Source organism: Zeus faber (genome assembly GCF_960531495.2).
Source record: "Zeus faber genome assembly, chromosome: 1".
Classification (NCBI taxonomy): Eukaryota; Metazoa; Chordata; class Actinopteri; order Zeiformes; family Zeidae; genus Zeus; species Zeus faber.
Window position 1 is genome coordinate 40,953,414 of NC_137193.1, and position 15,927 is coordinate 40,969,340.

At 41.4% G+C, this 15,927-nt stretch overlaps 1 protein-coding gene across 6 annotated transcripts in view; it reads left to right on the forward strand.

Annotated features, from left to right (window-relative positions):
- The window catches only part of ssbp4 (single stranded DNA binding protein 4), a 121,725-nt gene extending 105,863 nt beyond the window's left edge, over positions 1-15,862 (forward strand). For 5 of the 6 annotated variants that reach the window (XM_080009271.1, XM_080009273.1, XM_080009276.1 and 2 more), the window contains 11 exons: positions 4,773-4,899; positions 6,183-6,250; positions 7,558-7,622; positions 8,518-8,563; positions 8,654-8,689; positions 8,868-8,922; positions 10,920-10,990; positions 11,564-11,642; positions 12,066-12,094; positions 12,354-12,455; positions 13,139-15,862. In XM_080009271.1, the coding sequence (XP_079865397.1) occupies positions 4,773-4,899; positions 6,183-6,250; positions 7,558-7,622; positions 8,518-8,563; positions 8,654-8,689; positions 8,868-8,922; positions 10,920-10,990; positions 11,564-11,642; positions 12,066-12,094; positions 12,354-12,455; positions 13,139-13,219 (759 nt within the window). In that variant the 3' untranslated portion in view covers positions 13,220-15,862. Of the gene's footprint in view, positions 1-4,772; positions 4,900-6,182; positions 6,251-7,557; positions 7,623-8,517; positions 8,564-8,653; positions 8,690-8,867; positions 8,923-10,919; positions 10,991-11,563; positions 11,643-12,065; positions 12,095-12,353; positions 12,456-12,941 lie in introns of all 6 variants that reach the window. The other variant, XM_080009272.1, reaches the window with a different exon arrangement.
- The last annotated feature ends 65 nt before the right edge of the window (positions 15,863-15,927 follow it).

Below are 15,927 nucleotides of genomic sequence, written 5' to 3' on the forward strand. Positions count from 1 at the left end.
CCCATGCAACAGCACTATGCATCCAGGGCAATATCTATACTACCGTGCCCATGTTTTTCCATAGATTGGTCTGTGTTTTTCTCCTTTACGTTCCATTTTACAGTCCTAGTATTGCAGGAAGTTTGTAGGGCTACATATTTACACAAAAAACTGACATGTAGATGAAGATAAAGATGGAGCATTGCAGAGTCAGACATACATATAGTGAGAGGGTGGATAGAGAGTGAGAGTGAAGAGAAGTTGGGAGGGAGGGATCAGGAAGGTGAGATGATAAGAGTGAGCAATATTTACAATCCTGACATAGATAGGATGCTTATTTCTACATCTCGCATATCAAAATTAACAGAATAACCAGGGTGTGGTGGAGGAGTCTGGGAATAACAGAACGGCTATATATAGTTTATCAACAACCAGCGGTTCCCCGTTTACCCTTCTGCCGGTTCTCCTACAGGACATTCCGTCGATCATTGATCTCTCGAGGCAATTGGTCGTTCATGCCCGACGTGGTTCCCTTCTGTTCCTGTCCTTTGCTTTTAACCAGCTCCTTGTGCTTGAAGTGTTCCAACTTTGTGGAGCGGGGATGGTTCCCCGCGCAGTGTCCCAGTCGGTGAACCCGGTGGAAGGTGATTTGCTTCATGGTGTCTGTGGGGAGTTTCTGGGAGTTGTGGAGGAAGTCTTTCACCATGTTTTCTGGGGTCTCGGTGTTGTTCTCGGGGATGCCGGAAAATATGAGATTGTCCCGCATACTTCTGGATTGGATATCAAGGACAGTCTCTTTCACTGTTATTATTTTTTTTTTTTACAACCTCCATCTCTGTTGTGGGATGCTTCACAGAGGTTTTAAGAGCTGTGTTTTCTTTTTGCAGCACGCTGACTGTAAGGTGCAGAAAATCAAGGCTGGCTTTCATGTCTATAATGTCTTGGTGAAGTGGACCAAGCATGTCCACCTTACCAAGCTTCTTGTCATTCTCATCCAAGACAGTTACCTCTACCTCTGACTGAGTCTGCCTTCTTCCTCTTCGCCGTGTTGTTACGGTCCTGGTCCTCTTCCATCACGTACTCGTACATGACAATAATCAATATGATCCTCAAGGTCCTCCACTTTGGTTTTGCGTAGTGTGTTAATCTTTCTTTTTTTTTTACAATTTGCTTTATTTGTCTGAGTTGGAGCAGATTGTCTGTGTTTCATTTGTGCAGCCGGGCGCCGCCATGTTGGATCTGTACTAACTTCCGTGTTCTCGTGAGATCACAGCATGCATCACTGTCACTGATCATTCACCACAGCTGTGTTTAACTTGCATGTATGGTGAACCCCTCCACCAACAATGGAAACAGCATATGGAGGAACACACGCATAACATAAATACATTGAATTACTGTTTTTTTTTTTTTTAAATGTATGTTTCATCTGAAAAAAATATAGAATTTTTTTTTTTTAAGTAAAATTATCTTATAAATTACCACTTTGATACTTAATAATCTTATAGAGTACCACTTTAAAGAGGGTGTCGATACTAAAATAGGGAGTAATTTTGGAGAATACAAACACCACAGACCACATTAATGCTCTATTGATAGACTTTGGGCTGGGTGAAGGAGAGAGAGAGAGAGAGAGAGAGAGTGAGAGAGTGATAGGGGGATGGAGAGATTTTAAAGAAAAAACACTTAATTTTCAATTTCTTGAGGACAACATTAGATCTCTGATAAAGAAAAATGGATTGTATGTCAGCCCAAATTAATGGTGTAAATCTCTGCTGTTCAGTAGAAATAATTAATTGGTTCTGTACCATGCAAATTATCACTACTGAATTCACTGAATCTTAGAGGATTTTATTATCACTATGATCAATTACAGGGAATTTCATACAAAATCCCATGTTTAAGAGTCCAGCTTCATAAGTATGAACTACAGTATATAGTAATAAAATGTAAAGTACTATATCAGACAAGAACTCACTTGTTAAACATTATTATTATGAACATTTCTCTAGGTCATATCTCCTTCCAGTCATTAATTCAGATTGCAGCATTCAAAAGTCTTATTTTCATCACAATACAGTGCCACTGAAAGAGATAAGCCGTAAATAGTGAATTGTCTCTGAGCGCCAACTGTTAACCCCTCTTTTTGGCTTGCATCTCTTTTATCCCTCTTTTGTGCATCTCTGTCGTTTCTTTATCCTGATGGATTCTTCTACCTGAGGTGCAGCTTCTGGGTCTTAGCAGCTCCCCCAACAAACAAATTTGTGCTGGATTTATTTTCTCTAAAGAAATAGCTCCCCCTGCTGGCCAGGGAGTGTAACTCAGGGGAATTGGTCAACTTAAAAAAGCTTAATAATAATAATAATAATAATAATAATAATAATAATAATAATAATAACCTTTATTTGTAAAGCACCTGTTACATTAATAAATGGCAAATCCCATAGTAACAAGAAAAGGCACACAAGAAAAATGCATTATTATTCATTTTTATTTCATTTTCAGAAACATTGAAGATCACGATCTGTCCTCAGCGAATGATTTCTAATTATCTTCTCACAATAGACAGCACTTTCTTTTTGAGAGACTTTTTGAGATTGAGAGACGTAAGTGCTAATTTCAGCAATCATTGAAAAAATTTACTACCGTCTAATTACAGTCTGATTAATAGCAACTTTTACTGTTTATTAATGGGATTTTTAAAAATGATATTATTAGTTGCCGTCTCATGCCGTATTAGTTGCTGCCTTTCCTGCCAGGCTGCTGACAATGTTGTCAGCCGAAGATTCGATCACAGTGGACAGCAGTAGAGCAAGGTTTACAGTCAGGGATGCAAACAACTGGGGGGGGGGGGGGGGGGGGGGAATCATCTGTGAGAACGATCAGCGATCGATTAAATGGTGGACTCATTCTCTTCATATTAACTTGCGGATAGGGCTCTAGTCTCCGGTTTAAAGCGCTCCAGTCTAAAGCAGGAAGCGATGCTGCGTTCACAGGCTCGGAAATTACATTACATTTAGCAGACTGTAATGCGTGTCAGAATTGATGCATTCATGGGAAAACTGTCGGCTACCACCATAAGTACATTTCAAACCTTTTTTCACCATACATGTGCAACTAAAACTTGACTTAACTAAATCTAGGTGCGAAAAAAAACTTTTTAGTTCAAACTAGATAGGAAAATAACCAAAACTAACTGAAACGATATTGTGTACTTACAAAACAAACAAAAAATAAAAATATACAGGAAATGTATTAACTTTTAGTCAGTTTTCTAATTAAATATGGTCAAATTTGTTAACATGTAGCTGTTACAATACAATAACCAGTTCTTATCTTTGTAGACCGACAGCATTAATAATTAGCATTGCTCACACCTGATCTGGTAAAGAGCTTCTTTTAAATGGAAAGATTAGATCAAAGTTGAATTTACCATTGTTAACAATGAGGGGACAAACAGAACTGTTGAGATTCATATTGTCTGAGTGGTGAGCATATGCATGTGGGTGTAAGAGAGAGACAGAGACACAGGCTAAAGCCCACTTGCACTGAAAGCCGTAAATCTACTGACAATGTTCCTTATTGGTGTCATGTTGGAAAAGGAGCTGGACTCAATGTTCTGTAAAAGTCGTTCCATAAATTTCCCCACTCTCGACTTTGTATAATTTCCAGCAAATTGCCGGAATGGCTGTGAATGGAAGTGTGTCGGAATGGAAGCAGTAAACATTTCAGTGGTGGAGCCGAATCCAAATAAAGCACAAATAGTGGGTTTTTATTCATATTTATTTCATACAAATATTTTAAAAACGATTTGTTTTCGGGAAGAAAAAAAACCATTTGGAAAAAATGTTAAGTTCGATCAGAACCATGGAGCTTGGCTGCAAAGACGAGAAACAGAAACACCTCCATTCTCTACGGAGACAGGTATTATATTCTTAAATTTTATTTTTTTTATTTTTAAAAATGCCACCCAGACCCTTGCTGTGTCATTTACAGTTAGGGGTGCGGTGCGACTGTGTGGGGACACTGGGCACAAGCACTTCGCTTGCCCGCCGGCTGCACTGCAGCGTGGAGCCAGAGAAGGAGGGAGCGGACAGGGAGAGGGAGAACGGGTGGAGAACATTCATTCTCCGGAGGCAGAGACTGTAGGACAGGTTAAAAATGACCACACTGATTTAATAACTTTGGATTTAGGGTTATTGAGTCCGAAACGGGGGCTATGTCTCCTCTCAGTCAGTGGAGGGAAGAGTCCGTCCGGGAGGGGCAGGGAGACAGGGAACGAATCGCTGGTCTAAAAAACAATTCTGTTGCCTAGTCTCACGTGATATTAGACACCTCTCGCGTGATCATGAAGTAATATATCCGGAGCAGTCATCTAAGTCAAATAGACTCCATATGGAACTTTTCTGTAAAGGAGGTCAATGTGGGAATGACTACCTACTGCCTTTGCCTGTTATTATTTAACCAGCAATGTCACAGATTCCATGTGGGGAAGGGCCAAGTATGATCAGGCCAAGTGTGACCAGAGGAGTTGGTGTTTTCACAACTCTTGTCTGTCTTGACTTGTGTTTCTTCCCCTGTCAATATTCAAATTCTAGTATCAAGTATCAGATAAAACACAAACTACAAATAATTGTGTTTGGTTACTGTAATAAAGCTTTTAAACATTCTTCTATGTCACATTTTCATTATTAAGCTGACGTAAAAAGCTGATGCCTGGTTGCCAGCCTGGCAACCTCTTTTAAAAGTTAGTGTTGAGCTCTGGTCTTGTCCTCCTTCTCTCCTCCTCTTAGCCGTTTATGTCGCCGCGGTACCCAGGCGGCCCACGGCCTTCGCTCCGGATGCCAAACCAGCCCCCGGGGGGGATCCCCGGCTCCCAGCCACTCCTGCCAAACAGCCTGGACCCCACCAGACCACAAGGTGGCCACCACACTCATATACACACACACACACACACACACACACACACACACACACACACACACACACACACACACACACACACACACACACACACACACACACACACACACACACACACACACACACACACACACACACACACAGGTGGATCCATTGGCCGCATCAATCAGTCAAACTATTTATATTTCACATTCTGACAATAAAATGCAATGCACATTACACACAATAAGATACTAAAAAATATATGAAAAAAATGAATAAAAAAGAAAGAGTAAATGAATTCAAAAAACAAGAAAATAAATAGGAAACATCATATAAATAGATATAGTTCAAAAGAGTACATAAAATAAGATACAAAAATAAAAAAAATGCATCATAAACAATTAATTAATAAATCACAAGGAAAAAATACAGGGAACATTGTTTTATCAATATTTGATTTATAAATGATGAAGATGATGTTAGAAAAGTTGCAGTTTATTATCTCTACAACCCCTGTCCACTAGATTGTATTACACTATTGTAATATTGTACACATATAATATTGTATTATTAAGTATTATATCTGTTGTATTGTCTCTTCATGTAAATTAATGAATGAAATCTCAACCTTTGAGAGTAGATTCCTAACAGATTGTAATACTGTATAGAGATTCAATAGTGATGCAGGTTACAGAGTATGACCGCGTTTCACCTGATTTGGTCTGGCCACACCGCTGGCCCCACCACTGGTCACAGATGCATAATACACTTCTCGAGTCACAGTCTTGCCCAATCAAACCAAAAAATATCTATTTTTTTTTTTTTTTCAAAGCGATCTCCGCTCCGCTGCGCGATCAGAGCGACCTCCACTCCGCTTCACATCCCCGTTACTCCTTTCTCCAAATAAAAACAGTGTGTTTATATGTAGATGTATTTATGTTCCTCCATTTCTAATTGAATGAAACCAAAAAGCCCTGTGTGTAAGCCCATCAATATTTCTTACTGCCCCCCCAATCAAAGCAGTCTGGACAGGGCCTGTTTGCCACCCCGAGATTTTCAGTTGCCCCATCTGGCCACCCCAATGAAAAATGTCTGAGGGCACCACTGCCCTCTCGGCCTCATTATATAGAATTATCTGTTATCCTTTTTTTACCTGAGCGACGGTGACATGCTAACACGCAGGTTTCCTTCCTTCCTTCCTTCCTAGTGTAATTTCCCGGTCCGGAAGAATAAAGTCAGATCTAATCTAACGTAATCTGCGATAATCTTAATGTTTTCCCTCACCTCTCCCATCGCAGGGCATCCGAACATGGGCGGTCCGATGAGAATGAACCCACCTCGGGGCATGGGAGGCATGGGGCCACAGGTATACACACACACACACACACACACACACTGAGCAGATCATGATTTGAGTGACATAACCGTAGTGTCACACCAAAGGATAAGTGACTTGGAAACTGTGGCTTTCGTGTGAATTATAAGAAATAATCTTGTGTTATTTGCTCCATTATGGGCTTTTTAAATGTCACTCTCAGTCCTATTTTGCTTTTATTTAACCATATAAAAGTATACTGTTTGTTCACATGCTCTCTACAAAAGGACACTGCCTTTAAGTGAAAGGGAGTTACATTAAGCATAAACATTTGTATTTTTGGCTGCATAGACTTTTGAGTTTTGCCAAAAAATAATAGATTTTAACTTATTTTACTTGAGTTTGGGCTTATTTTGACTTGTTTTACATGAGCAACTCAACTCCAAAGTTGCATATTATTGTTTTTTTATGATCAATGGTAATAACTTTAGAAAACTGTTGCTACTTAAGTGTATTACTATCATCGTTATTAATTAACGCCACAGCCAATTTCACGTGTTACATTAAGGGAATTTAGGGAACCTCCTACCTTTTACCTTGTGAAGCCAATTTAAGCCAAAATATTAACCTACAGCTGTAAAATGTTTTGTTGGCTTGTTACTGTTAATGTTAAAATGTTACTTGTTGTCTGTCTTATCTTGACGTAAACATCAACGTAAACATGGGTTAGATAAAATGTCCCAGAATTAGGAATACAGAAATAGCTGCACCTCTCCTTCTCCAGAGTCACTATTACCCACCAGTTTGCTTGTTTATTCGCCTCAAACATCCCCCAGCTGCACATACACACTCACACTAACACACGCCCCACGCCACCCTGGCTGGGTGACTTTGGTGCTGAATGCTCCAGCAGCTGGTGTGGCATCTGCTCGACAAGTAGAATCGTCTGCCGAACAAACTCTGCCTCGGAGTAAAGACGCTCTCTGGCCCGAACCCTCCTCTCCTCTCCCTCTCTTTCTGCCGCTGCCCTCTGTGTCTGTCTCTCTCTCTGTTTTAAACACACACACAGGCCGTGCACGGACACAGATGGAGACTTGTGCACAAACTTGTCCTCACAGCTGTGGGCTGTCAATACACACATACTGAGCACTTAACCTGCCGCATGCTGTCCAAACACACACATAATTAAACTGTGTTTAGTGGAGACACGAACGTTACTGACCTTCATTAAGATTCAGAACTTTCCGTTTGACTCGGAGCGAGCAGGTGCACGAGGCTGCACTCACTCTCTCCCTCTCTCCCTTGCTGTCTCTCTCTCTCTCTCTCTCTCTCTCTCTCTCTCTCTCTGTTTTGTGCAGAACTACGGTGGCGGCATGAGACCTCCCCCCAACTCCATGGGGCCCGGCATGCCAGGGATGAACATGTTAGTACCACAAGTTGTATCTACTCAGGGTCATTGTTATAATACTGTGCTAAGGAACAGGAGCATTTTTTTTTTGTTGTTGTTGTTTTTTTTGTTTTTTTTGGATCAGGAGCAGTTTCTGGTTCGACATTTTAAATATCCTTACATTTGAATTTATGAGATCTTAATTTAAACAAGTTCTGTTAAGATTTTATTCTAGAACCTAATCACTTGCCTTCCTCCCTGACCGGAAGGAAACTGTTCTAATAACTGTATGTAGAACCATGTAGTTCATAACCTGCTATTGAATAAGAGTGAGAAATCAGTCTTCAATTTAGCAACATTTTTGATTTTGTAAAAGTATTTGATTTAGTTCTTGGTAACTGCTTCTGAAATGTTGCCAACTATTAAATGGTTGATTCTGGAAATCTGGAGATGAGACTAAAGATAAATCTTTAGTCTTGTTCTCGTGATTGCAATGGATAGTAATCTAAGGCAGAGGTTCTCAACCAGGGGGCCGTGGACGGGTGCTGGGTCGCGAGGCATTTGCCACCGGGCTGTGAGACGGCGGGTGGGAATTTTTTCAGATATGATCTCACGAGTGGAGCAGTCCACTGCTCCGCAGCACGATCAGAGTGATCTTTTCTGCAAAGCAAATAAAAACAATGTGTTTTTATGATGTATCTAATTTACTCCGTTTCCTAATTGAATTCAACAAAAACATGCGTAACAGCGTCACTCTGTTACCCCCCCCCACACACACACACACACACACAAGTAATTTTATATTTTTTATTTATATATTTATAAATATATTTTATATATTTGTATTCTGGTACATTTGGGTGCAATTTGTATGTTGCTGGATCAGTGTTCTGTTCTGTTTGCTAACCCCTCTGTGTTCCCTCTCATGTAGGGGTCCTGGAGGAAGAGGTCCATGGCCGAACCCCAACGCCAACTCGGTAAAACTCCTTTACTCACATCTTCACTGTGCCGTTTGTTGTTCGTTTCATCAGAGTGTTGTCTCACTGTTCTATCCGTTCTCTCCACAGATAGCGTACTCATCCTCATCTCCAGGAAACTACGTGGTGAGAGTCCCGCTATCGGCGGGAGTTTGATACTTTGATGTGCACGTTCCAGGCTGTTACGTGACAAATTGCGCGATAGATACTGTACATGCACTCACCTCACATCATTCTCTCTCCCCCTCTCTCTCTCTCTCTCTCTCTCTTTATCTTTCTCGTCTTCCCTCTATCCATCTCCCAGGGCCCTCCAGGGGGAGGCGGTCCACCGGGAACTCCCATCATGCCTAGCCCCGGAGGTGAGTCAGACGTGTCTGGGTTTTAACTCAGCCCCAGTAGTCGGGGCTTTGATGGAGACACATCACAGCAGATCTGAGCCAGATATGGATGGATGGATGAATGGATAGATAGATAGATATCTAGATAGATAGATAGAGTCATTTTACTATTATTATTTGTTTGTGAAAAATACTGTTTATACGTGTTCTGCACAAAATTATGTTTTATTTGTTTTATTTATTTTTTTATTGCGAAACATTTTCAAAATATTCTATCAATAAATATTCACGGAAAATAAATAGATAACATGGCTTATATATTTTCACATGTTACTTTTTATACTCTACACACTTTAATTGTATTTTATTTAGGTTTGTTTTGCTTGTTTTAGTGACTCATTTTATTTAAACTCATCTTATACTGTTCAAATTATACATAATGGTTAAAGTTTATTTTAATGTTCATTTAGAAATGCAAACATGTCAGCCCTCTCAGTTTGTTTCCTTTCCTACCAACTGACAATGACAGGTAGTCTAGTGGGGGAGGGGTTGGGGGTGGAGTCAACCAAATATCTCTATCTCTGCGAGAGGAGTTTAGGTGTACTGTACCAACATTCAAATAAGCATATCTTCTTCAAATAATTTCTGATTTTAATGTATGACACATAATTTGAAAGCTTACAACCACTCTAATCTGTTAACAACTGAAAAATGACCTTGGCCTACTTGGGAACCAAAACACTAGACTGTGTCACATTTATGGATGACTGATTCATATATAGATGCACAGATTGATGGATGGATGGATGGGTGGATGGATGGATGGATGGATGTGTGGATGGATGGGTGGATGGATGGGTAGATCGGTGGATGGGTGGATGGATGGGTGGATGGGTGGATGGATGGGTAGTTGAGTGGATGGGTGGATGGATGAGTAGTTAGATGGATGGGTAGATGTGTGGATAGATGGATGGATGGGTAGATGAGTGGATGGATGCATGGATAGATGGATGGATAGGTGGATGGATGAGTAGTTAGATGAATGGGTAGATGTGTGGATAGATGGATGGATGGGTAGATGAGTGGATGGATGCATGGATAGATGGATGGATAGGTGGATGGATGAGTAGTTAGATGAATGGGTAGATGTGTGGATAGATGGATGGATGGGTAGATGAGTGGATGGATGCATGGATAGATGGATGGATAGGTGGATGGATGCCTGGATAGATGATGGATGGATGAGTGAATGGATGGAAAGCCAGGTGATGTTCTGTTTCCTCGGCCTGCTGAGCACCTTGTTCTGTGGACGCTATTTATTATTTATATATGTACTGCTATTGTGATGCGTTGCCGCGGCAACGTGGTGCACAGGAACGCTCCCGCTCACACGTACACAGTCAGGGAACACAGTTTTCCACTACAACCGCCAAGAGCATGCAGTGCCAAACACATGCACGTACAGGCACACACACACACACACACACACACACACCCACGCTGCCCACTCCCCCCTGTCACGACAGCACGAGCCGCTTCAGGGACGCCGGCAGACGAGAATCTCTCTCATCCCCTTATCTTTCAGTCTGTTGTTCTCCCGTTCACTCCCGTGCACGTCGGAAGCATGCTCGCTCACAACTTTTTTTTTCCCCCCACCTGCAATGTCAGCTCAAGGTCACCTCATCCCCCAATCCTTTTAAGGCAGATACGTGAAGAGGGACAACATGCTGACCGGTTGTTGTTGATTAAGAATCGCTGCTGTAGAGGAGCGATTCTAAAAGCTTGCTTTTACCCCCTTTGCCGTAAAGATATGAATAAATGGAATGTTCAGTACAATGTGCAAGTGACGTGAGAAAGAGTCGGACGGCCTTGTGCCTAAGACAGAGAAAGGATATGGAAGTGGAAATAACTCCACACTGAGGGATGATGCCACACACACATACAGACCCTGAACTGTTTTCACTGGCACATCATAACATTTGGTGTCTTTGTGTCTTTTTTTTGTTTATGTTTTTCAGACTCAACAAACTCGAGTGAAAATATTTACACGATGATGAACCCCATCGGCCCTGGAGGAAACAGACCTAATGTGAGAGAATTTGCTTTATACAGTACAGCCGATGCCTTCAGTTTTGAGATTTTCAGAAATGTATACATTTTATAAGAATAAATATAAAAAATAAAAACATATTAAAAACAAAAAATGTATATATATTGTGGGTGACTACCCACAGATATAAGTTGAGGGAGGGAGACGGAGAATTTCGGGCAGTGAGGTGCAGACACAGTGGGGATCTTATTAAGACTAACAAACTAAAGGCTCGTGGGCCAAAACGTGAACAGAAAGCAATAAGGGAATGATCAGAGTCCAGGTCCGTGTGCCTTGCAATCTGGTCCACACCACGCGATCCCCCTGCACCACAGAACAACACGTAACAAACTTCCAGTTGGGTCTGAGCGATCAGCGCTAATGAGGCTGATTAGGCAGACCTGGTACAGCTGAGCTGCAGTAGAATATACACCCTTAACTGTTATATACTGTGTGTGTGTGTGTATATATATATATATACATACATACATACATAGACAGACACACACACACAATTTGTTGTTTGTAAGTTATAAAAGCATAATGTGACATCTAATGAATGATCTGTTTCAGTTCCCGATGGGACCGGGCCCTGATGGGCCGATGGGAGGGATGGGAGCTATGGAACAGCACCATATGAACGGATCACTAGGTGGGTTTGCCGACATGATCTTATGTTTTGGGATTGCGGCCTCCAGTTCCCTTCAGGTCATTAAATAAAATGTATTATCCTCCGTGTTAGTAGCTTGTATCTGCCCCCTAGTGGGATTTAAAGGGGCTGCACCTGTTCCTCCCTTAGTATTGATTAAAGCTAAAACAGATTAGATGGGCAGTGAGCAGGCCCATTGATTCTGAAGACAGGTGGGACGTGATCAATAAAGCCGATGGAATTTGGTCTCATCTGTATCTGAAACTAAAAGCTTAATTAATAGTTATTGCCTGGGAGAGGACAGCCCTGCTGGGGGGAGGGGAGGTGGATGGGTGATGTGGTTTTGACAGGTGGACGGACTCTACAATGCAGTTTGCTGTGACGTTGCTGTGATTTCACAATTTTTCCATTGATCTCTGTTCACAGGGTCTGGTGACATGGATGGGTTGCCAAAGGTGAGACTCTTAAACATTTTTAAAATATATAAATAATACTAAAATATTAAAGTAGCATTCACACTTTAGGAGATGTGATGCTGGAAGTCCATTCTGTATCTCTTAATTTGGTGAGATGTGCTATTTTTGCCATCTGATTCTTATAGAAAGACTTAAAGAAGATGCTTGTAGAAGACTTAAGAAACTGAAAAAGCAATAATCTCTGTTGAAAAGTAGACAAACGCGTTCCTGTGTGTCTCTTCTCCCTTGTTCGTGTCAGAATTCTCCCAACAACATGGCAGGAATGAACAATCCGCCCGGGACTCCGCGGGATGATGGCGAAATGGCAGGCAACTTTTTAAACCCATTCCAAAGTGAAAGTGTGAGTACCACCACCCCCCCCCCCCCCCCCCCAAAAGAAAAACCCCACAAACACACACACACACACACACAGGAGCGCACACACACGGCATGTAGACACGTGCATGAAGAGAGCCACACCGTATGCTTTCTCTGCTGCATGGAGGGAATGTCATATCGTGCGCTTCTCCTGATTAATCGCACACTGACGACTGATCTGTGAATCTCAACCTGAAATTCTGATATTCTTTAACATTTTCTCTCTGGCTGGACTCCGCTCTGCTTCACCGCTAGTTTACTGACTCAGGAAACAGGAAAGTTGCGTTGCCATGGTTACTGATGATGCATTTTGGCTGCTGCGTGTTCGTTGTGTTAGACGGAGGGCTCGGCATGGTGGGAATGGCGTTGGGCGTTGACTTGTGTAGGATAGTGAGTTTAGTATTGGTAATATAGTATTGGCTTATCTTTTCTTTTCTCCTCTCCCTCTCTCTCTCTTTTCTCCTTACAGTATTCACCCAACATGACGATGAGTGTGTGATTCTTTTTTTATTTTTATTTTATCTTTTTATTTTTTATTTTATTTCACTTTCATCTCTCCTCGCCCTCACCCCGGTGCGTCTTGCATTACCCCTCCTTCCTTTCTTCCCACCCTCACCCCCATCCTCACCTCCCACCCCTCCCTGGACGGTGCACTGCGCTGCGCAGCCCCTGGGGATGCCCATGGACAGCAGGACGCCCCTCAAGGGCCCCCATCCCAATGCCTGTAAAATGGGCGTGCGAGCATGAAGCGATCTCCAAGCAACAGGACGGTGTTTCCGCTCCGGGTCTCCTCCTCGCCCCCGACGGGCTCCGTGGGGGGTTGCTGGGAGGGACCCCATCCGGCTCCCAGCACCCCCGTACCCCCCAGCTTCAATAACCAACCAAGGTGCTGTTCCCCCCGAACCCAGTTCCAACCCACCACCTCCACCTCCAACATCATGCTGATTGTAACTTAAATTATGAGGATTCACAGTAGTGGACTGAAAAGGGGCTCAAAATCCGAAAAAAAAAAAATCCTTGTTCAAAAACTTTGCTCCTTTTCAAGAGGGGGGAAAAAAGTTGAAAAAAACAAACAAACATGAACTGATGTTATGTTAGGGCAAGAATGGGTTTTCATTTAATTTTTGTATTTTTGTTGGTTATAATATTATTATTATAAATTTCATTTATATTATTGTCCTAATGTAGTGTTTGATTTCCTGTTAGGGCACATTGTATGTCAGCAGCAGCATCAATGACAGAATAAGCACACACTCTAAAAATGCACAGTTTTCTGTTTACATGATTTTTGGGATTTCTGTTTATTTCTTAAATTTTGTCATTTTGTTGTGTCCGACTCCCTTCACATACCTCTTTTTTTGTTCAGTTACTTAGATTCTCCAGGTGGAATCTCCACTATCTAGGGTATAAAACAATACATGGCCTTCCAGAATTAACATCTACCAGAACTACTTTAAAGCTTCAGTCAGAGTAACTCACTATCCTCAGTGATTTAGTTCGTGCTCAGATGTCATTTTGGCACAAACAATCCAAATGTTTGCAATGGAGGATTGCCTGTGTACAATATCCTAAACAACATCCCCCTCACACTATTTATCTGTTTACTTAGCAGGAATAGATTGTTAGATTTATGCTTTGAATAAGTTTTGTTTTGATTTGCTCACTATTTTTGCCCATTTCACACCCATCTGTCTGGCCATTTCTAATTCAATAACAGACAGAGAAAACAAATGTAATCCTCCATTTTCTCTCCAATGGATTTATCTCTCCTGTACTGTAAGTATAAACATATTTAGCTTGAATTGTGGGTGTTTTATCATTTTGTTATTTGCTTCTTGTCTGTGAATCCTGAAAAAACAACAACAACAGCTCTTTCCTTTTTGGTTTAAACCTCATCGAGGATACAAAGTCCCACTGTTTCCTCCTGGAACTCGTCTCTGAGTTCTGCTGCGCCCTGGTGTTCAGTTTGAGTGGAGCTCACAGATCCTTTTGTCCAGAAACACTAACTCGTTGCAACTCGGAGCATCTGAGTCCACGGCTTTGTCGCCAGGATATTTGGATCCTGGGTGGACGGAGCAGCGCCAGATAAATGGACGACGCCGCCTCCACCGCTGGAAGAAGAGGAGCAGTAAAAAGGGGGCGGCAATGGGTCGGAAATAACGTAATCATTTTATTTTTGGACAAACCTGTCATTTTACTCTTTGTGTTTGTGTTGTTGTCATATTTCCCATTAACATTTTTTATGAAGTGTATACGAGAGAGAGAAAGAGAGAGAGAGAGAGAGAGAGAGAGAAGCTGAAATGTTTTCTGAGGAAAAGCGAATAAAATCGCCAGTGGAATCTGCACACGAGGAAATGCAAAAGTTGAATTTTACATTATTTATTTTTTTTTTAACTTTAACTTTTAATTTTAACTTTGGTTTGTTGTGTGCCCTTGGCCCCCCCCCCCCAAAAAAAAAGGTTCAAACGTGAGTATCACTCGTCATTTCACTTTCTAGCCGTGTTCAAACCGACCGTAGCAACAACCAACACCTCCCAGGTTCAGCATCACTGGCACTGGCACACACCTCCCAATCTCCCCCTCTCCACTCCTTTTTCCTACAACCCCATTTGTCATCCATTACTTTTTTTTATCTTTGACTTCCTGTTTTTGTAAATACTGTATAATGCATTTTGATATCATTGACATGTTTTTATATGTCAGTCACTACCAATGAATACATCTTAAAGTAAATTATAAATAAACTGTCCGCTTTTCTGTTTTTTTCCATAATAAGAGAGACGATGCGCTAATGATTTGGTTGATGTTGGCAAAAGCTGCATTTACATTTGAAAATGTGTAAAATACAACGTGGCGTTATAAATTGAATCTCTGTGCTTAACATTTATGGTCGATAGAACGACAGGCTAATATTTTGTAAGAACAGGGAAAGTCAAATGAGGACGTTTAGAAATGCTTTTTAATGCATCCAGCCTTTACCTCAAGTGACATTTTCTTTTTGCGTTTGGTTTTTTGATTATCATTTGACTGATTGTTCCAAAGGCCATCGTCTTGTTAAAAAGGCAAAAAATAAAAAAAAAAAGAAACAAAAAAAAAACATGCAACCACATATTGCAGTTTTTAATATGAAGGATTTTTATCGATTTAAGAAAAAAATACTTTTAAAAAGGAAAAAATACTAAAGAGAAGCTCATTTTAAATTAACAATAGATCACAAAGTAATACTTATGGGGAAAAACTGTGTCCTTTTTGCTATTCACTCCTGTAATAGCGTTGTATAGATTGATGCTCTCACTGACTCTCTCTCAGTCCTCTGTGTATATCGATTGTTGGCCATCTCTGTACCTCTATTGTGATGTATAATACTGTACCATTAGGAAGAAGCGCGCGTGCGGGGGAGGGGGGGGGGGGTGGTGACACCGGGTGGGGTCGGGTGGGGTCAATGGTTCGGGGGA